Source organism: Acomys minous (genome assembly GCF_964271855.1).
Source record: "Acomys minous genome assembly, chromosome: 16".
Classification (NCBI taxonomy): Eukaryota; Metazoa; Chordata; class Mammalia; order Rodentia; family Muridae; genus Acomys; species Acomys minous.
In genome coordinates, this window is record NC_140498.1 from 90,014,257 (window position 1) to 90,036,616 (window position 22,360).

The window sequence follows — 22,360 nt, forward strand, 5'->3', positions numbered from 1 at the left end:
TACCCATGCCATGCCTGAGAAAGCGTTGTTATTTTAAAAAGCTATGGGTCTACTTAAACTGTCAAAGCCCAATCTCTATACACATCCACCTCTACATCTGAGTAAATCAGCACTACATTTATAGGTTCATAAAACTTTTTGACTCATCTTGTGACATAGTGGTTTCCCCTCAATTTGTTCTCATTACCAGCTGAAGTGAATGAGCAGGAATTTGAGGGTGATTTGTAATGGGATGTGTCAGCCTCAATGTCTGAAGAAGCACACTGCCTCTCCTTTCTCTGTGGGCCCCGAGCTTCCCTCAGGTAAAGACTATACTACTCCTTGTCCTACTCCTTGACCTCTCTCTCAAAGGAGAAACAGAAACCTGGACAGTGACCCCAAACACTCATTACCCAGAAGTCAACCAAAATTTTGAAGGTAGCAACGCTTTCTGCAGTTCCGCACAGTGGCCATGTCTGAAGTTAGTGTGCAGCTTGTGCCCTACTAGAGAAGCAGCCCCACCAGGCACTCCCGCCCTCTACACTGGAGCTCCACTCTCAGTTTGAGAACAAAACACTGTCTGACGTCAACCGAGAATAGCTCTGTCTCTGGACAGCTTCCTGCCTTCTCAGAAGCACTAGCTTCTTCTGTTTGAATCCTCAGTGGCAGCCATGTCAGTTCAGGCTCCTGTACCTACTTGGAGGGTAAGGGCCAGCAGCTCTTCCGTCCTTCCCAGGGGGCCGCTCCTCAGTCCCAACAGTAGGCATCTTGGATGAGCGCAGGGCAGGAGACACGGCCTGAGAAGAAAGTGGTACTGTTAGAACACTTGGGAGCGCACGCCCACTGAACCTTAAAAATACAGCAGCTTGCCCTTCTGTGACGCCCAGAACCACTGGCAGGCAGTGGGTGACCCCAGGGACACGCCAAGAACTGCTTCAGTAGGAGAGAGAAGTGAGCCATTTTCAGGGGCCTGGTGGGCAAACTGCTGAGACCCGCAGCCATGCTGCCTCCAGGTCAGCACCAGTGCAGTCCTGACAGCACGGGAGCTGGCTGGCCACAGTCCAGCAGTGGCTGGCTGTGAGGCTGCCTCTTCTTTCTTGGTCCTGTGCTCCCCAAAGCTAAGGCTTATGTTCTAGCACTCTCACTTAATTGTTGTCGTCTATCTTCACAAAGGTAGCACCGTCTAAGAACCGGAGAATGCAGACAACTGACCAGTTATTCAAACAAGGCAACGTCCTTACTAGGAAAGAGTGCCTTTAAGAACTCAAATGGGCTGGTCACGAAAGCAAGTATAGTTGGGAATATTTTAATAATGGATCTTACAGATATAATGGCTTTTATTTACACCTACATAATATACAGTTGATAGGTACAATTAAATACAAACACATCTGATTGTTCAGCCACCAGCCTCCCACTTCCACTCACTAGGTAAACTGGTTCTTACGAATGCTAGAGGAGAAATCAAATTAGAATCCCTTATTTCAAAGAAATAAGAATTCAATTGAAAAACGCTCAATCTCCTTTGTGCTTAATATTGCTTAAAATATATTCCCCAGGGAGCCACTTTTTAAAGCCCAACAGTGATTTATAACTTGTTTGGGGAATGAAGTCACAGGCCCAGGAGACAGCACCCGCCCTTCCTTCTCCTCAGTGGGGTGGGTGGGACTCACTGTCTTCCCAAGCATCACACTCACCACCAGACGCTAACGTGGTCCTCCATCCCCTCCACCCCACCCCAACTTGTGCCATCTTCCTGAGAGTCAAAATAAATGGGTAACTTTTCCAAGGCCCAGATCAACAGCAAGAAAATGTAAGTCCACCCTCCTAGCCATTGTTCCACTGCCATGATCTTTTCTTTCAGGTAGCAACTATTTGAATTAAGGCTCCTGTGTTCCGATGCAAAAAAACAACAAATAGGATTGTATTCTGCAATTCAGACTGACTAAAAAACAAACAACCCCAAATAGTGCACATGCCTCCCCATCTGTACATTCAGCAGAGTCCTGGAGTCCTAGAAGGTTGACAAGATCCTCCTGAGGCCATCCCTCTCAGAGAGCCACCAGGAGCAGATGAGGAGGCTGCTAGCCAGCCCTCAGTGACTGGCTGCGTCTCTCTGCTGTCCTATGGGGCCATTCCACTCACCCAAGGCCCCGCCCCTCACGACCCCAGCCTTTCCCTTCTCAGGTCAAAGCCATTTCTCAAAGCCATCATGACCTCATCCTCATGCTGGCATGTGCAATGCCGAAGGCGAATAAGATCTGTTAATTAGCTACCTTTGAGTTTAAAGCTAGAAATCTGATCCCTACTTATCCTCGAGCCTTAATTTAAACACTGCTGCCCTGCCCCCACTGCACTTTAGAGGTCAGCACCCTTAGATCCTGGTCTGCTGCTGAACTCATAGCAGTAAATATATTTACAGGCTGTTTTACCTGAAGTTTATGTTTCCAGCATAATTTAACCAAATATGTAAGTGCAGTTACCTGTCACAAAGGTGTTGATCATCCAATTATTTTAAAAGCTTATATAAAATAGATAGGAGGAAGATTAAGTAAATGAATGAAAAAAATAAATAAACTAAGTTCTTTGAAGAAAGAGTGTTTTATTTAGCTCTAGCATCCCCAGCAATAGCAGGTGCTGGTGTTAGCCCAAGGGGCGAGGATGAAGGGGACGGGCGGGCGGGCGGTCACACACTTCCTGAGTCTCAGTCAGCCACTCCCAAAGGCACTCGCTCTTTCCCCTCACTGGAGCCATGCGTCCCCATCTTACTCCCCACCACAGCACTGACACTGCACACTAACTGCTCGGTTATTACATGAAGAAAAGGTGTGTGCATTATATGGAAAACACATGCACACTATGTTTCTATAGTCCCGTACTATTCAGGAGGACTTACTAAAATAAATGTGAAGATCTTAGTATTTACAACTAGAAAGAATGATGATATACAACAAACAAAAAGCACCAGTAAACAGTGTTCAAAGGGTTCAAAATATAGGAGCCTTTTAAACTCATTTAGCTCCTAAAACAAGAGTCCTGAGTCCAGGACTGAAAACTACAAAGCAACCCTGAAATGCTGGTGCAGCCCCCACGTGGCAGACCTCACATGTGCAGCCAGTGTGAACTCACCCCAAGCTCATCGTCATCAGAGTTATCAAAGATGTTGTCTAAGTCATGCAGGGAAGGTGCCAGATCTGTCACCTGTGTAAGGCTCCCGGAGCCAGCTCGGCCAGCAGCGTTGTCCTGCCGGACATCTGCAGGAAAGGAGGCAGGAACACAGAGTGAGCAGGCTCCCCAGCTGACAGGGAGGGGTTAGGACACGGACTGAACCTCAGTGAACAAGGTCTGCTGGGAATTTCCTCCCTATGTCCTACTTAAATTTAGACACAATTATTTCCAAGTAGCCTTATCAGCTTTGAAACAAACCAAAAAACAATCCACGAAAAACATTAACGTTGGGCTCAAATTACTGCTATAGCAATAAGGATATAATTTTAAATTGAGAAGAATTTCCTTTGCATTTTACTTTAGCAACAATCCAAATGAGTGAGTAACAATGTACACACCTGTTTTGGTAGCAGAACTGAAAATAGACATGGCATTTTTCCCATCAGGCACCGGCGTGGAATGACCTGGTGTAGTGACATCCTTGGTACCAAATCCATCCTCTGACTGTGTAATAAATTCAGCCAAACAAAACACATGAACAGCAACCCAGAGTGTGGGGAATGAGGGAGAACACAAAGAATTAGCGCGTCGAATGGAACCTGTTATGAGCAGTGTGAGAAACCATGGTCTATGCAACCAAAGGGGTCAAAGGCATGTCCTTGCTCTGCAATACTCGCAATCAAGAACTTCTCCCATCTCTCTCCGACCCTCTAGGTGTTCTCAGAGACTCATGTGCTGGTAGCATTTGATTACAGACCTGTCCTGGTATCAAATGCTGTCTTAGGTCATGGGACCAATGTTAAATGACAGGCCAAGTCTCTGGATCTATCTACAACCTGGACTCCACCGGCCTTTAACTGCCATACTTTCCTGCTCTCTCCAGAACAGCTCATTAAATGGTTAAAGCCGGCAGGCACACCCAGGACTCACTATCATGGCAATGGAAGTGGACCAGTTCACACTACAGTCTATGGGCAGTGCTGACATGGAGTCAGAACAAACAGGCACAGCTCTCAGCACAGTGGACATAAACACTCCATAAAAAGAGTCACTGCACTCAATACTTTTTGCTTTACATTTTAGATACTAGGAAAATATTTTAAAAGAAATAAGCAGGGAGCATAGGCCAACAGTAATCAGCGTATGAGAGAAGGCATGAAGGGACAAGCTGGAGCCTGGAAGATACACAGCTTCCTGTATGCTCGGCTGACTGGAACAAAGGTGAGCCATGGCAAAAAGGAACAAAACGCTGTTCCATCCAATAGCACCAAGAGCATGAGTATGAGGACAGAGCAAGCAGGCAGGACTACCTCAGACAGTCTGCCTCAGGAGTCTCCCACACACACTGAACAACGCCAACCCACAGCCGGCTCCGCTCCCTTGCAGTAGATGGTACCTTGTTCTTTTTTAGGGAATCCTTCTCTGTTCCCTGCTTGCATTTCTTATTTGCTGTGAAGATGTATTTTATGTCACCATCCTCAAAGGTATAAGGGTCATTGACTTCTCCTAACGTGTCTCCAGGTTGCTGTGACAGAGGTGACGGGTCGAGGAAGGGGAGCGGCTGCCCCTGAGGCTGCTCTTCCTGCCAGATTTTGAGCCGCTTGTTAGGTTGTGCTAAGAGTCTAAAAGGTAAAATACGTGACAATTTAAATAAGACAAGGTAAAATTGTGTGTTTTTCCAAAGCAGTATTCACAATTTTTACATTTTCTCTCTCTCTCTCTCTGTGTGTGTGTGTGTGTGTGTGTGTGTGTGTGTGTGTGTGTGTGTGTGTGTGTGTGTATGTGTATGTGTATACATGCACCCTGTGAAGGTCAGAGTTGGCTCTCTATTCTGGGGATTAAAGTCGTGGCCAGGCTTGGGCAGTGCTGATGTGGACTCAGCAGAGCTCTCTCTCTGAAGGTGACCATAAAACACCCCATAGGCAGAGAGAGCCTCAGTCTCCAGTCCCAGTTCTACGTGTGCTTGCCTGCTGAGCCAGCTCACCAGTTAGGATTTAAAAGAGAATTGAAACCGAACAACAAAAAACAAAACAAACAAAAACAAAAAACAAAAAAAAATCAAAACCCTAGGAAATCTCCAATATTTTGATTTTCAAGATCTTCAGCATGACTAGGCAGAACTGAGGCAGCACTATCAGTCCACGGCCAGATGCTTCAGAAACCAGAGGTCATTAGCACACACCTCTGCGGCAGAGTCCCAGCACACAGCTCTGGCCCCTCAGTCAGCAAATCAGCACAGAGCTGAGGCTGCAGGGTGGGTTCCGGGAGGTCACCTGCACCCTGTGCCATGGTTCAGAATGGCGGGTGGCTCAGGAGCACTCCTTCAGACAGCTGGCCTCTCCAAGTTACACTCTTGACCTACATAAGTCCATACTGTGTGCCCTAAAATATCATAAACAAAATCTTTCCTGCTATGTATTTAAACACCACCACATGGCTAGGTGATAAAGAACAGGGGTTGTGACTAACCCTATGTACCGTCTACAAGAAAAAGAAAGGTCTGCTTTCATTTTGTCAGTGAAGATTTAGCAAAGAGAGAAGAGAGTGTGGATGCCCAGGGCCCCACCCAAGGGTCAACTCACCTTTGCAGTGCAGTGCTCTCTGGGTTCACATCCAGTTTGGTGTCAAATCTGTCCCCTTGGAGCTCTGGAGGCCGAAACTCAGCATCTTCACTGAGTGGGAGACGAAAACTCTTCCACCACTTATCTGATGCCTCGGTGTAGGAGGGCCGAATCCCACTATATAAGGCTGTCTCACTGACCTCCGCCATCAGAGGCAGTCTTTGGCCTACGAGGACAGTTCTGTCATCTGGAGTGGACAGCTGCTGAAGCTCTGCCCCGCTTCCATAGAGTGCAGTGTTCACAGGGACAGAAGGTGGGTCCAAACTCTCTGCTTCCTGACCCCGTGGCTGAGGGCTGAGTGTGGGTGGCAGAGGGGAAATGGGGGAGTGAGGTGAATCCATAGGATTCAGATTCATTTGCTTGCTTGTGTTTCTGGAAGGCACGGCCATTTGCTTATCATACTTCCGACTGCTCGGCACCTCTAGGGAGGCGTCTATCCCTGGCAGCCCGAGCTTCTGTCCAGGCGCGTCCTGCTCCATGCATAACTCTTCAGCCACAGAAGGCCTGTGGTGAAAGGGCACCAAAGGCCTCTTCTGCAGCTTGTCTCCTTTTTCTTGTCTCTCTGTTGTTTTGTGCTTAGAAGGAGCAGGAGGTGGTAAGGATGAGGGAGGCGGCCCTGCACCGAAGCCTGGCTGAGATGCGGCAGGGGGTCTGCTGGGGCCTACTGTACACCGCTTTAGAGCTTTATGCCTACAACGAGAGTTACACTGAAGTCAGCATATACCCAGGTACCGGAAACGGCATGGCTGCGATATCACAGAGAAGTCTCTGTCAGGGTCTGCCGCCCCAGGCACACTCTGGATCACTGACACATCTGAAAGGCTCCACACCCAGCTATGCTCACACTTCCCTGATAGGAAACCAAGAACCAGTCACATATAAGGTCAAGCAGATAAAAAGTGAACTTAATGAGAAATATGAATTAATATCCTGCTAATCTCAATCTTTCTAATTAGACAGAGCTTCAGATAACATATTCACACTGAATCTTAATCTACAAGATTAAGTGACCAGAAAAAGACCGAAAAAAGGACAATGGCTTACATGACTTGTAATGTTGTCAGCCGAGACTACCATCACTGTGCTCTGTCCCCCATCTTAGTGGGAAACTAAGATAAACAAGATCAGTTACGAGGATGCGTACAGTAATAAGCCTTGCCTCTGACTCTATCTGGGGAAGAAATGTGAAACAAGTGAAGTATCAAGTTTAGACACATACGTGTGAAGATGGGATGGAGGTTAAAGGCTGGGAACCAGACCACATACTCAAACGCACCTAAGCCCCATCCCATCTCAGGGAGGACATTCATCTGCCCACACTTGTCGGCAACTGCAGGCATGAGGAATGGCTCGGGCAGGGCCACTAAACGATGTCCAGCTTACTCTGTGCAGGTCAGCCAGCTTCTCCATCTGTAAATCACTCCAAGGGAAGACTGCAAGTTCTCTGTGGTGCAGCGGTGACTCTCTGAGGCCACCTGGGTGGTATTAAATTACTGCCGCACTGAGCTAAATGATGCCCTCGTGGGCAGTAAAATGGATTTGTGTGGCATAATGGGATGGTTTAGTGGGACAGCAGAATGGCTGCCCTGTTCCATTCAGCCGTTAAATCGTGAGTAGCGCATTCCATAGCATTTGGCAATCCTACAACACATAATCTGTAAACACTCTGGCCAAACTCTTTGCTACTCTTAAAAAAAAAACCAAAAACAACTAAATCTTAAAAAAAAACAAACAAACAAAAAAACCCGACTTTGAATAAGGCTCTCAAGAAAAGTACAGGCAGAGGTGTACTCTGTGCACCAAGGGACAGCGAGCAGTGAGCACCTCAGCAAAGACCTCACTGTCTTCCTAGCCCTTCCATGCAGAGACTGGATGCTCCCCAGGACAGTTAGCTGCACTGGCAGGATTCTTTTTTTTTTTTTTTTTTTTTTGGTTTTTCGAGACAGGGTTTCTCTATGTAGCCTTGGCCATCCTGGACTCACTTTGTAGACCAGGCTGGCCTTGAACTCACAGCGATCCGCCTGCCTCTGCCTCCCGAGTGCTGGGATTAAAGGCGCGCGCCACCACGCCCGGCTTACTGGCAGGATTCTTGTGCAGAGTCTTCAAAGAAAGCATCTGTTGTAATGTGTGTGAGCTTGTGTAGTTGGTTCCTCCAGGCCCATCAAGGACTCAACTGCACAATATATAAGAGCAAGAAGACACCCTGCACTAAGAGAGCCTGTGCTAGCCCCCCCACCCCCACCCCATTAGCAAAGGGTATGGCCATACTGGTGAGGGAGAGCAGCCTGGGGGGTGGGGTATTAAATGGTGGGAGGACAAAGCCTAAAGCAAAGCCACACAAAACAGAACACTGGTGGCTCCAAAGAAAGACACCTCAGAGGAAGTAACCATGATGGACCAGATCCACAATACAAGAAAAGCCAACAGGTGATCAGGGAAAACACCATAGTAGTGGGCGGGTCTGCGTGGACACAGTACTGGTTAAGGCTTGGACCCAGGGCCTTGAGTATAAAAGAAAGTTACAGAAGTACCCAACACTAGGACAGTTCTCAAAGGCCCCTGTGGTGGTTTGGATAGGTATGGCTCTTGTAGACACTCATGTGTTTGAATTCTTGGCCATAGGGGGTGGTACTATTAGGAGGTGTGGCATTGTTAGGGTAGGTGTGGCTTTGTTGGAGGAAGTGGGCCACTGTGGGGTGGATCACCATCTCTCTCCTGCTGCTGCCTGCAGATCCGGATGAAGACCTCTTGGCTTCTCCTGGCTTCCTGCCAGGATGACAATGGACTAAACTAAACCTCAGAACTGTCAGCCAGCCCCAGTCAAGTGTTTCTAAGAGTTGCCATGGTCATGGTGTCTCTTCACAGCAATGAAACCCTGACTAAGACCCTCTCCCCTCCCAAGAATAAAGACTAAAGCACGGGGTCTGAGGACGCCAGGCAGCATGTGAGAGGCAGTGCAGCCTTGGGAGTAAGAATTCAGCTAAGAACTAGAGCAGCAATCCCAGAGCACAGAAAGTAAAACATTATTGATTCACACTTCATGTACCAAGAATAATGCATAGTAGCTGACTTTTTTATGTGACACTAATGAGTAAAAATATAGATTATATAAAAGATCAGGAAAAAGAAGAGGCATAAGTTAAGCTCACCATAGTTTATACCCCACATACTTGCTAAAGGTGGCCCCCACTCCCAATACCCAAGAGTAAAATGTGCACATATTCAGCTACTGCAAACCACAGATGCCACAGGACAGGAGGGAGGAGGAGGCATGTGTGCTCAGAGAGAATACCTAGTGAGCAAACACCTCCTTCACAAAGCTCCTCAACAGCAAGCTAAGCATGAGTGTGACTGGCTGTGAGAACGGGGGCTGCCCACTAAGATAACGCCTGGCAAGAGCACAGGCCAGGGAGGTAGGTCAGAGCCAACTTCACTCTACCTGAGTTGATGGACAGGCTTTGCACCGCGGTAACCCCTGAGCTGAGAGGTGAATGGCTGCCTTCTAACAGACCATCCTCCTTCCGAGAAGGCCCACGAGAGCCACATGAGAAGCCTGTGCTTTAGAAGCACCAGACCCATGAGTGGAGGAGCAGGGCTGCTCTAACCATCAGCTGAATGGGAGATATAAAAGCCATACTAAAAACCCATGGCATTGAGATCCTAGACTACCAGCTAGTGGTCGGTGAGTCAAGGGGCAGAAGGGGGAAGTGTTTAGGGCCATGCAAACACTCAAGAGACAAGCAACTGAGACACCACTACTGCAGTGGCCTCGGTTCTCAGGGGGTGTTAGCGAGCACCGCCTCTAACAGTAACAAAGATCCCCAGCAGAAAGGATCTCAAGAGTTGCTTCCTCAAAGTTCTGTTGACTTCAGCCAACCAGTTTTCAATAATAAACTTCTAACCCTGACAATAAAATTAGCACCTGCGTATCAGGCTAGATGGATTATTTCCTTCCTTCCAGAAGGAAGTTTCAAGTACAGACTGAGATGAAGTACCCTGTGTGGCCCATGCTCTCTCTGCCACAGCCCCTGCCTCTCCACACTCACCTGGAGCAGGAACAGCCGACTCTTTGGGTTGGGTCTACAAAGTCCCAGGTAGCAGGACTGTGAGCAGGCTCTTCTTCCCGCGTGGGAGTTGACATCTGGTTCCTCCTAAAAAAGTTGAAAATGTGACTGTGTGCAAACATGAGATAACAAATTCCTCTACAGAGAAAGTCATTTTTTAAAGGTGTGAACACTTTTTATGTAATCATGGACCCTGTTGATAAATCAGTCCAGAGCAACAAAGAGGCAAATAACCTGTCTGCCATATGCGCAGAAGCAGAGTTCAAAACTGCTGCCGCCTAAGACCATCTTCCATGCAGCACGGACAGTATATACGGCAACAGAACAACACCCAGCACCATTCACTGCTGCTTCCTGTTACAACGTCACTCTGTCTGCATGAACAAGGCTTGGGTTTAGTACCACACAGTTACATGAACACTTTTACACACACACATACACACACACACACACACACACACACACACACACACACACACAGAGAGAGAGAGAGAGAGAGAGAGAGAGAGAGACAGACAGACAGACAGACAGACAGACAGACAGACAGAGACAGAGAGAGAGACAGAGAGACACAGAGAGATACAAAGTCACCTAACATTATAAGTATTTTTTAAAATTACTGTTTGAAAACATCTACAAATTATATATTTTCTGTTGTTGTCAAATCACTCTTAAAACTCCTACATTATTCACTATTATTTTAAGGCAATATTCTAGCACTTTCAATGTGAACTAAAAAGTAGCAATCAAAACTATCTCCCACATGTTATTAGTAAGAAGCCAACAGGAACAATAAGAGAGGCAGCTATGGGCAGGCTCCTTTCCCAGCAGCTACTGCTGCACTCACCAGGTGGCCCTATGGAAATCTTTCAGCCATAGCCTTTTCTACCTTCCTGGGCATCTCAGCTCTCTACTATGTGCTAGTAAAAAAGGGACGTGATCTGCCAGAAACAGCAGAGGTGTGAGGGCACTTCTAAGTAAAAATGGAAGGTGGTAAGAAAGAAATGCTAACTGGAAAAATATCTAGGCATGAAGATAGAGATAAGCTGTTCTGAAGGAGAAGAGCTTTTCTAAGTGACTAGGGACCATCTTCAAGGTCCAAACTATGATGCTCTATACAATTAGTTTACAGCTGTCTAGCACATCTTCAGTGGCCTATTCTAAACCAATTTTTCTGAAAGTAAAATTTTAACACCAATTTGCTATAAAATCTTGGTACAAAATTCAGATATTAAATCCATACACAGAACTCTGAACAGTGCTCTCTTTAAAAGCACTTAAATGATTTCTGAGTGCCTAAGTAAGTATCAACAGGGGTGCACATAAGACAGGCTGGAGACGTGGCTCAGTCCCAGAGAACCTTATTGGCTGCCAGCACCTATGTCCGGCAGCACATAAGTGCTTATGACTCCATGTCCTGGGGACCCAGCACCTCTGGCCTCCACTTGCGCTGCTCCTTAAAATAATAATATCAGGGACTAAAGTGATGGTTGGTAAATGGGTTGAAAACACTGGCTGCTCTTACAGGGGACTCAGGGTTTTGTTCCCAGCACTGATATGGTAGTCCACACCCACCCACAACTCCAATTCCAAGAGAGCTAATATCTTCTTCTGACCTCTGTGGGTACCAGACATGCAAGTGGTGCACAGACACACATGTAAACAAAAACACCACATACATACATACATACATACATACATACATACATACATGGCACATGCACGCATGTGTGCGACACTGTTAAATAAAGCAGGTAGAAAGCAATGGAAAAGGAAGAAGAGATGGCAGAAGGAACACAGTCTCCTCAAAGCAGCCCAGGGAACACAACATCTGCAAATGTGCACTCATGGTGAAAGCACAAGGTGACCCATGAGTTTGTTCCCTTTGTAACTGGGAGCCATTTGGGAATCTGCATACAACAGAAGGCTGTACCCTGACTGCCATGCTGACAATCAGTGTAAACCTCTGAGTTGTCCCTGCTGGCAAATGTTATATCAACACCATGCCAATCTTCAGATGATCAAGAAAGAACCTAACAAAAATCCAAATGTTTTGCCTTCTATCATCTTTCTTTTATATTATATCCTACTGGGCTTAAATCATAAAAATAACAATTTGAAGACCTTCAGGTTTGGTCCCACAGTTGCACATGTGACTGACTACAGTGAGCACACATACTTGGACTGGGCTCTGTTGAGGATGCATTCCTTCCAGACCCGATGGACCATGTGACTGTGGAGTTTCGGAGGGACTTTCCTCGACCTCTTTGGACTGTGCATAGTTATCGTCCCTGCGTCTTGGGAGCCGAGGTGACTGGCAGCACTCTGCACACCTCCACCTTCACCTGGAAAGCAAGCAATTACAACATCAGGATTTGCCACCTGTGTGTGTGGCACACAGACCTTTGGACAGTTTAATGGGCTTTGTCTCCTAACCCTGGCAATAACACTATCTGTAGGGATGAGGAAATCCACCCCCAACACACACCACTAACCAGCCAATACCGCTTGCCCAGGCCTATGTGATTTGTTGTGGTCTCCCTAAAGCACACCTGGCAAACATGGACACGCCACCTGGGAAGACACACACAGAACCGCCTCAGCCTATATGTTCTAAGGAAGAGTTCCTAACTGTAGTATGAAGATGCAAACACACACCACTTGTCCACAATCTGGAGACTAGGTACCATCAGTGCATTTGGGTCAGACAGTACAGCAAAGGCATTCTGCTCTCACTCAGCACACAGCACCCATGTTAGAGAAGAGTTCATTAGCACACTGCTGTGTGGAACTGCTTGCATTACTCCCAACATGAGGTGCCCAAGCTCAGCAGAGGGAGAGGCACTGGCATCTCTCAAGGCATGCAGTTACTCTCCACCCACTGATGGGCGGCCCATTCCTACTGGCCGCACCCCCTCAGGGGGCAGTGCTGACAGAAGCTCTTACCATTCCCGGTTCAGACACAGCCAGTCTGAAGGCAGTGTCCAGTCAACTCTACAGCTCTTTCTTATTTGACTTGATATACTGTGGGTTCTGTTCTCAACAAAACAAAACGACAAAACACCCTGGCTAAAAAAGTCAATAGAGACTTTGGAAAATTTGTATTGCTATCTTGAAGAGATTTCAAGTTTCCTTTATAATACTAGATTACTCTCCATGAGGACTGCATCAATGCCACTACTTTGTGGAATAGTTAGGTCTATCCCCATTAAAACAACAAAACAAAGGCAACAAACTTCTACTTTACTATCTTTCAAAAAAAAAAAAGCATACTTGGTCACTATGCAAAATAATTCATTTCATTTTCCAACTGTTTCTCAAGTGCCTGTCCTAAAAACTAGACAATGAAATCATCAAAAGAGGTGACAGGACTCCAATACCCATGGCAATGCTGTGAGTGGCAGGGTGAGAGCTCTTCATGGGAGTGAAAGCTGCTATCTCTGGTCTCTAGGCATCCAAAAGAGACAGCCACTGAGAGGACAGGGTGGCTTCAGCAGCAGTAGCCAGGCAGCCCAGCTGACCTGTCTGAAGAGAGTTCTTGGCAGTCAGGAGCAAGGCAGCCCTTGCTCTAGGGGCACAGCCCAGGGGATGGTGCAGTGACAAGACAGTGAGGACTCTTTCTGGGGACCCTACACCACAGTTCAGCATTGCACGGCGGGACATTTGGACTAGTTCATGAGACTACAAAGATACTAGAACCTTCAGACTGTTTTAGAGAATGAGGAATAGTGGGAGAGTCTTTCCCCAAGGACTAGTGTGGTACAATACAGAGAGCTAAGGGGAAGGACTGAGAAGGTCACAGGAAGACTAATCACAGACAGGTTTTGCTTTTGAAGTGCAAGCTTCAGCATTCTGAAGTGACTGGAGGTCAAAGTGCCACATATGTAGAAGGCATTTATTGGATTTTAAAATTAAAACAACTCTCACTAAGGATCTGGTAGAAAAAGCTAATAACCAGATAAAGTAAGACTGTCAAAAAATTTAAAGCAGGCCAATTGTCAAGAATACAAAATTTATCCAGTCATGGTGGCGCACACCTGTGATCCCAGCACTCAGGAGACAGAGGCAGAGGCAGGTGAATCTCTGTGAGTTGGAGGTCAACCTGGTCTACAAAGAGAGTTACAAAATTTTAGGTAAAATTTAAACTATTCAAAATACTTATAAAGTCTTTATAACAATATAGTTTTGCTATACTAATATAGATGAGGAGCACTACAAAGGATAATAAAGCATTTTCTTTTCAATTCATTATAATAAGAATTGGTCAATGGCTAAGCCTTTCAGGAAGGGCTACCCCAATGCTCTGCTCTCTGAGTCCTGTGTGTAGCCTCACTCAAGGCTGTGAGGGGAGGGACATGCTGATCAACCAGTGCCACACACAGAATGTTTGCATTTAATACATGCACATCTTCCTGCATGTTGTAAGCCACCTCTGAATTACATGTAACAAACACAAATGCTAGCAGAGTTCCAATTAAAACAAGCTGACTATAGCCAAGAGTGTTGATACAGAGACTCTCATTCAACAAAAGTCAACAAACGGTTCTAACTCAAGCCCTCACCATTTTCCATGAATGAGTTTGTGTGTGAATTGTCCAACGTTTGCATCAGAGGGCAAGCACAGGACTTGGGCCCACTCAGAGCTTCTCATACAGCTCTAGCCTTGTCTTCTGGAAAAGGAACCACTGCAGGGTTGTCCTGGGTAGGAACTGTCAGCTGGGCAAGGGTCCCAAGCACCCCTCATTCAGTCCTCATGTCGGTTAGTCTGACTGTCAACCTGACTGGACTAGGCAGCGCCCTCTGGGGCCTGTCTGTGAGGCCCTTCCAGAAAGAGCTCTGACTAAAGCCGAGATTCATCCCTCCAAGTTCACAGAGTGGTGGTGAAAATAGCAGGGAGGACCGGGCTGGAAGAAGCAGAACACTGGGGACTCGTCCTTGGGGCTGTGATCTTGCCTCAGCACGTGCTTTGTTCTTTCCACTGTTTATCCAACAAGAAGTAAAGAACTGCCTCCATGTCCCCCCACCACCATAACACTCTGTGGACCTGTGAGTCACACAAATCCTCTCTCCCTAAGGCCTTCTCCCAGGTGTTTGGCCACTGTGACGCAAATAAAGTTGATACAGCTTTTGCCATTAGTTTATAAAAAGAACAGGAACAGGCAACCCACATAAAGTTTCCTGTCTGTGTGCAGAAATGTGGACCGAAGTGTGCTGAGTTGAGTGTGTGTGCAGAACTAAGGACTGGGCTAACAATGCCCTTAGAGTAAAGACTCAGAGCTCGCAGGTACAATTCTGAGATGCATCCACTCTTTCTCACTAGTCTACCTCCCTTCCCAGCCCTACCACCTCCACCACGAATTCTGCCATGCTGCTCCAGGAACATGCTGGATTGCACTTACCTACAGCCACCTGCTCTGGAGAGGTAGGAGGCGTGAGAGGCATTCCACAGCTACTGGGGTCTTTCACACTGCCCAGCCCCTGCTGTGCAACTGTGACATGGCCTCCAGCACTGGCACCACTCTGAGGGACAGGGATGTCATTCTGAGAGATCAACACAAAAGCGGAAGGGTAGACCATTCGGACACCACCTGTGGGGAAAGACAGCAAGGAGCAAGCCTGAGAAAATGTCTGCACACCCATGTCCACTGACACAGCGAGCAGGTAACAGGAAATGAAGCCCTGCCACAGCATGCCTGCTTGACCATGTGTCCTAGAGTCCCGACAACAGCACTGGAGCACAGGGTTGAGGTATAAAGAATCTGAGTGTCTTCTCTTTGAATTGACAATGGACCTAGAATAAAGTTCTCCATGAAAATGCTTTCTCACCGACAATGACTTCAACAGCCACAGGGACGTCATCGTCATAGCCCAGCTCAGCCTCCTCTCGAGGCTCCTCCTTCTTCCTCAGCACCATCGGGTAGAAACACTGCCATTCCTCAATGAGCTTGCGGGCAGCCGGGTCGGACATCTTGTATGCATGCCCTGTCAGCGTGCCATTTAAGCCATAAGGACTCACCAGTACTATGTAAAGGAGAGAAAGTATCACATGTAATCAATCATATATATTTGGTCATGTTAGGCTAAAACAGAGCACTTCTGCCTGCTTTGCTTCCCATCTGGGAAGTCTTTCTCAATATGTTTTTTAGGTTTACTTTAGAATTATTTATGTGTCTTTTAATTACATCAATTTTTAAAGGAAACCACGTAGGGATAGCATTATGCTTTCAATTCTATCAATATATACTATATAAACTATCGGCATATTAAAATACGTACACTAATCTACTCAATAATGGCTGCCCAACATGAACACCACATTTGGCATGGACACCCAGGTCTGCCTAGCACTTGTATCCTGAGACCTCTTACACATGCCATGATCAAAGAATCATAGGAAATATAGAGAATATATAATAACAACAACAACAATAAAATCCCTAATAGCTTATCTTAATGCATAGAGCTTGAAGCACACTGTCTACTTGAGAGTTCGGTGTGACTGTTTAAGGCGCCTGTGATGAACATTCTCATACCATGTTCAACTCCAGTACGGTGCTGACAACAGGTCTGCTTGCATTCAGTCTTTGAACTAGGTATCATTTTGGTGGGGTTCAAAACAAACTCCAGTTAGCATGGTAGTCATGCTGCGGCCCTGTAAATAAGTCTTCTGGATAATCCTTCCAGGTGACTAAATGGGAAGCTCGCCTCCTTTCCTTTGGCTCTGCATATGCACTGCATGTACGTGTACAGCCTTATGTGTACACATGTGCGTGCCCACAAGCCTAGGGAGCAGAGATCAATGCCAGGTCTTCCTTTCTACATCTGTCTTTTAAGTTAATTTCTGTGTTCAACTGTGGAGGTCAGAGGACATTCTGTGGGAGTCCGTTCTCTCCTTCTACTGCTTGGGTCCCAGGGGTTAAATTCAAGGTGCTCACAAGCAGGTGCCTTACCTGCTGAGCCATCTTACTGGATCTCTATCATAATTGTAGAGACAAGGCCAATATGAAGGCAAGAGAAATGGCTAGACTGGCTGCTGGCCAAAGAGCACCAGGAAGCTGTCAGTCTCCGTTCTCCCACACTGGGGATAAAGGTAAACCACATCCAGCTCTTACCTGATGCTAGGATGCAGGCTCAGGCCCTGATGCCTGTGTAGCAAGCACTTTACTTCTTGAGCCATCTCCCCAGGCTCACTTTTGGTTTTCTGGGACAAATCTCACATAGCCAAAGGTAGCCTTAGTTCAGTATGCAGCTGAGCCTGACCTGCCTCCATAAGCTGGGACTGTTGGCATATGCTACCAGACCTGGCTTGGGCTGTCTTTCTTTTCTTTTCTTTTCTTTTCTTTTCTTTTCTTTTTTGGTTTGGGCAGCTTTTTAAAAAGTAAAGAAATTCTCTATTGGTGTTTATTCATTTTCCAAATTACTAAATTTTATGAAGACAATTTCTTTCCTGTGTGCCATATTCACCCCAACCACTTTTTAAAGCAACTGGCTAATGTCCTGCAGGAAGGGAGAGACAGATAGCTGACTTACTGGTCTCTAGGGACCCATACTCCTAACACCATCTTTCCCAACTTTTAAGGTTAGAAAATTACTTATTTTCTCTTGTGACCTTGATATCATCATAAATGTTTTCATGTGATAATACTGAAGATGAGGTCAGGTGTTCCTCCACATTTTCAAACCCAAAAACCAAAACAAAGCAGTGTTTAAACAAATCTGGCAGTTCATACTAGCACATGCTGTGAAGCATCTTAGTGTGTTTTAAGAACTGGGTTATTTTTAAATTCTGTAGATTAAGATATGTATGTAGAACGCTTAGTGGAATCAAAAGACATAGCTATTTTGGAATACATGACAAAAAGCTAACTGTGTAAAGTCAACTTATAACCAGATACTTACCCACAGTGTGTGATTAAAAGGAAATAATGCTGACATTAGCATCACTGAGGAAACTGTAAACTAGTACAGCCTCGGGAGATTTAGGTATCATTGGAAAGGGGCCACCTTGGTCAGACACCTCATTGCAGAACCGTGTTAGCAAACACAACTACAGCCCTTTCACTGGTGGGTCAATGGCCCGGAAATATGGCCTTTAATACTTGTCAATCTTATTTTGTTTTGGAGGAAATTACACAGCTTTACTAAGCCCATGTTATACATGTGCTTACCTGAGACAAGCCATTAACTGATAGACTTATCTTTAAAGCACCTGTTTAAACCAACACCCCACCCCAACCCATAACACCCCACTGAGTGAGGCAGCTCACCCACATGGCAGTGCTGGTACAGGTAAAGAGGAAGCTCTGACTGACCTTGAAATGGTGCGGGTGAAGACTGCGCCATGTGCAAATGCTCCTCACTGATCAAATAGATTGGCTGGTGCTGAGCAATCTCCACACTCGTGCACACGTTACTTTCTCCATGAAGGAAGAATGTGAAAGCACAGGACAAATGCTCACTGAAAGCAAAAGAACAGGAAACCTGGTGTCAGCCTGGCAGGAGCAGTGCTGGGCAACACCTCGCTGCCCTCTTCTTCTGGGAAGAACAGCAGCCTGCAGTGGCTGGTGCTGCAATACAAAGCAGGCGTTAGCTCCTACCCCATGTGCTCTGCAGAATGTCTCTATGCGCACATGAAGCGCCTTTGTAAGCTAGAGACAGGAGAGCCCACACAGGGCCTGTACAGCGAACACTCAAGCCCCGTCAGCTCAGCCAAGGAGGAAACAGAATTTTTAAAAGTTACTTTGAAAAGTAGATTCCGAACAAGATCAAAAGCAATAGAGGAGAGATTCTACCCCACAACAAAATGGTTTTGTTTATTTGGGGTACAGTGTAACAAAAATATTACATCTACAGTTTGAAGCACTTTAGAGAGTTACCATTATTGGCTTCAAAGGGGGAGTAGGCTGGCACATGCCTGTCGCCTGAGCACATGGGAGCCTGAGGTCAGTTTGGACTACGAGGAGATCCTACTTCACAACAGCAAACATGCTGATGAGTCTCCATGCCATGTAAGGATTTATCTATCTTACCATCTGTTTTTGCAACGTACACTCTATTATTTACTGAGATGAGGTCCTGCTACGCTGCTCAGGCTAGCCTTGAACTTAAAATCCTCCTGCCTCAGCCTCCCAAGTAGCTGGGACCACAGGTATACAGCACTATGTCTCGCTTATAATTTACTTCAGGCCATGGAACACTGCTCAAGCAATCCACCTTTTCATTTCACACAAAATGAGCCAAAAGAAAAAAAGGAAAAAAAAAAAGACTTTAAAAAATGAGTCATGGAGAAAAAAATCTACTACAGTGCCATATTCTTTCAAAGTTGTTAAATTTGGCCCTGAGACAGCAGTAATATACCCTCATACCTCAAAGCTTTCCCAAGAAGATCTGCATGAGCCAAAATCACAGCACTAACACAGTGACCTCTGGGGAGCAGCTCCTGCTCACAAGGGCTCCAAAATATTACAGGGCATATGCAAAGCACTCCTCAGGAGACAGGCTTTACAGGAAAATGACTTTACAGAAGTGCGCCACTACCACAAAGGGAAGCATTCATGTTCCTGTCTGTCTGATGTGCATGCACACACGCTCTGCCGTCCTGTGCTTTACTAAGAATATGCAGTTTTGTCAGTAGGATGCATTTGGTATTGGAAGTAGATGTTCAGCACAACACAGTAAAGGTGTGGCTTATCTAAGGAGATTTTTTTTCCCAAAAACTTGGGAGTCTTGTTGATAATCATACATCTAAAGTACGAGTTCAGGCAGGGTGGTCTGTGGAAGGCCCTCACCTCCTCATCATACTGTGGTGTATCCCTGGTATTAGTGTTTTAAGTAACACGCCATGTGTCTCAGAAGGCCCGGTGTACAGGTGCGTAAATATATAAAGGGAGTGGTGTCAGGAAAGCCCACCTACTCAAGTGCTCACTAGCGCAGCAGGTCCCTCCTTCCTGGCATGTCACCATTTAACCTCCTCTCCGCTGGTCCACTCAACACTCCTGGGCTGAGCACACACTGCTGGTTCCCCATGCATTATACCTGCTCTTCTGGTAGAATAAACTTCTGTCCTTCCATGCCTCATCTTTTCCATTTACAGTGATAGTAAGTCCAACTATGGCCCAGGTACTTCTCTGTGCCCCAGCCAGAGGGCCTCCATGTTGAGAAGTCGCACTGTCTGAGAGAGTTTTGACCAGAGAGCACACTCGTCATGGGCTGCACAGAGATGGGGCACAAACTGAGTATGATACTGAATGTCATACTTTTAATTTTTTGCCTTCCTTCTAAAACTTTCTGCCATTTTTCTAAAATACTAAGAAATATCTACAATTCTGGGGTTGATAATATATGCAAAATTTTGGTAAAAATACATGAACAGGAAATCAGGTTTTTCGTAACTGGTGATCAACTGCACACCCCTCCTCTGGTAACTGGCTCTCCACTGCGGCATCAGCCGTTCTCCTGCAGGACTGAAGCCATGTGGCCCTCTAGCCCAAGTTTGGTCCGTGCTGTGGACAGTGCACATCTGCGTGGTGAGGGCATGAAGCATGGCTCTTCCATGCAAGGAGCTTCCAGGGTGACAGGGTGGAGACCAAACCGGTGCAAACTCAACGCATCCTAGAAAGGAAGTGAGCTTGAGGGTGGAAGCACTGGGTGTGTGGACTGACTGAAGAGATGGGGCTCTACAGATAGGGTGAAACCAAGCCCCTTCTTTGAGTACAACTGGGTTGTGCCGTGCCAGGGGGGAGCCTGTGCTGTGGTACATTAGGGCCTTCTTTCTGTGACTATCCCAGTGCTTTGCAAGCTGCAATCCTCCTGCTGTAGCTTCCAGGACAGTTGGGGTTACAGGCTTGTGCCATCACACCCAGTTATACTTTTAGTGTTCAGATCTGATTTTAATTCTCGGATAGACTACATAACATTTTGCAAATGACAAGAAGAAACATCTGGCTAGCCCTTCCCTGGTGCCTGAGGATTAGGTCTTCCCTGAATTCATGTCTCTCCTTACGGAAAAGGCTGCTCAAAAGCAGAATGTGTGAGTGACACTGGAGGAGGGTAAGAGGAAAGAAAGCTACCACCAAACCTGATGCCTTGAGTTGGAGCTCTACAACCCACATGGTAGAAGGAGGGAACCGACTCCTGTAAGCTGTCCTTTCATTTCCAGAGTTGTACACACATCCACACAACAAGTAAACTAAGGAAATGTAAAGTTTACGCTGGAGGTGGGGGAATAGGGTGGAGAGGAGAAGGAGGCTGAGGTCAGCTTGAGCTTTGCATGAGTTTCAGCGCAGCCTCGAGTGCTTAGTTGAGACACAACACAATACTACTGCAGAGCAGGCTGCTTGAGTGCAGGGTGGTATAAGACAGCACACTCTGTCCTGAAAGATTTTTTTTAAAAAGGTTTCCTAGTAAAGTAGATGGTTTTTACCAAAAAGGCACCTTTGAAGTTGTCTGGCCTGCCGTGCAGCTGGGGCAGTAAGTGCGAAGGTGGAGAGAGCTGTCCTCATGATCATTCTTGCAGCGTTTTTAAAGAGTATTTTTACATCTTGTGCAGAGTTTTCAGAATGCAGCTATTACATGTGCTTTCAAGATGCATTATAAATATTACCAAACTGCTATTCTTTGCAAGGTATAAAGTGCTTTGGTAACAGATTCACAATGAAGAATACATGCAGATAATTTTACCTACATGCTTTCTGTGTAATCTACTTATCATCCTGGAATTTTCTGAGTTGTCATTAACAAACCCTCTTGCCAGACGCCTTCTGCCTCAGTCTACAGGTCCTCGCTGATATTTGGTCTCCCCTCCTGAGAAACATGGCTTCCTTGGGAGCCCTGATCTATGTGGCTTGGTTGCTCCTAGTGTCTCTTGCTGGTCAGGCCTCTGCTTTTACAGGGGGCAGCACCTGGGCACATTATTCTACAGAAGTCTGAGAGAGTCTCAGTAATCCCTATCTCTTCCTTTAATAAATTAAATATCATTACAAGGCAATGAAAATATCATTATGCATATTTATTTTTCTCACATTTTAAATTTAACTGTACTTGTGTGTGTGCCCACAAGGACACCACAGTGCATACGGGAGGACAACAAGCAGCAGACAGCTCTCTCTCCATGAGGGTCCTGGCCTCCAACTCAGATCCTCAGGCACCACACCAAGAGCTACTGAGCCACCTCAGAGGCCCTAACTGCAGATGTGTGTGTCATGAGAAATGGCACAGGACTGAACTACCGAATTACCATCAGAGTCCCAGGAAGAATCACTCCACTACAAAAGTTATCAAGCACATTGATTTAATGTAGTAAGGTCTTACTGGACATTGTGTTCTCCCTCCTCCCCTCTCTCTCATGCAAAATTGTTTTTCCCCCTACCATCCTATCTTGGCACTCAGCTGTTCCCTGGCAATGAAAAAGCACCTTTGGTGGCACATAACTCTGAGTCTGCAGGGCTCCTGGACTGGCACTATAGCAGCGCACACCTGCATCACAAGAGCAGTGTTATAGTGACCTAAGGGACTAACGTTCCTCCTGGG

At 46.3% G+C, this 22,360-nt stretch overlaps 1 protein-coding gene across 5 annotated transcripts in view; it reads right to left on the minus strand.

Annotated features, from left to right (window-relative positions):
- Positions 1-22,360, minus strand: part of MED13L (mediator complex subunit 13L) — a 213,787-nt gene that overhangs the window by 30,528 nt on the left and 160,899 nt on the right. For all 5 annotated transcript variants that reach the window (XM_084764816.1, XM_084764815.1, XM_084764818.1 and 2 more), the window contains 10 exons: positions 18,145-18,290; positions 15,659-15,853; positions 15,232-15,420; positions 12,012-12,177; positions 9,815-9,919; positions 5,730-6,458; positions 4,544-4,769; positions 3,546-3,651; positions 3,109-3,233; positions 677-776 (listed from right to left, as the gene is read on the minus strand). In XM_084764816.1, coding sequence (XP_084620942.1) covers positions 677-776; positions 3,109-3,233; positions 3,546-3,651; positions 4,544-4,769; positions 5,730-6,458; positions 9,815-9,919; positions 12,012-12,177; positions 15,232-15,420; positions 15,659-15,853; positions 18,145-18,290 — 2,087 coding nt within the window. The remainder of the gene's footprint in view (positions 1-676; positions 777-3,108; positions 3,234-3,545; positions 3,652-4,543; positions 4,770-5,729; positions 6,459-9,814; positions 9,920-12,011; positions 12,178-15,231; positions 15,421-15,658; positions 15,854-18,144; positions 18,291-22,360) is intronic.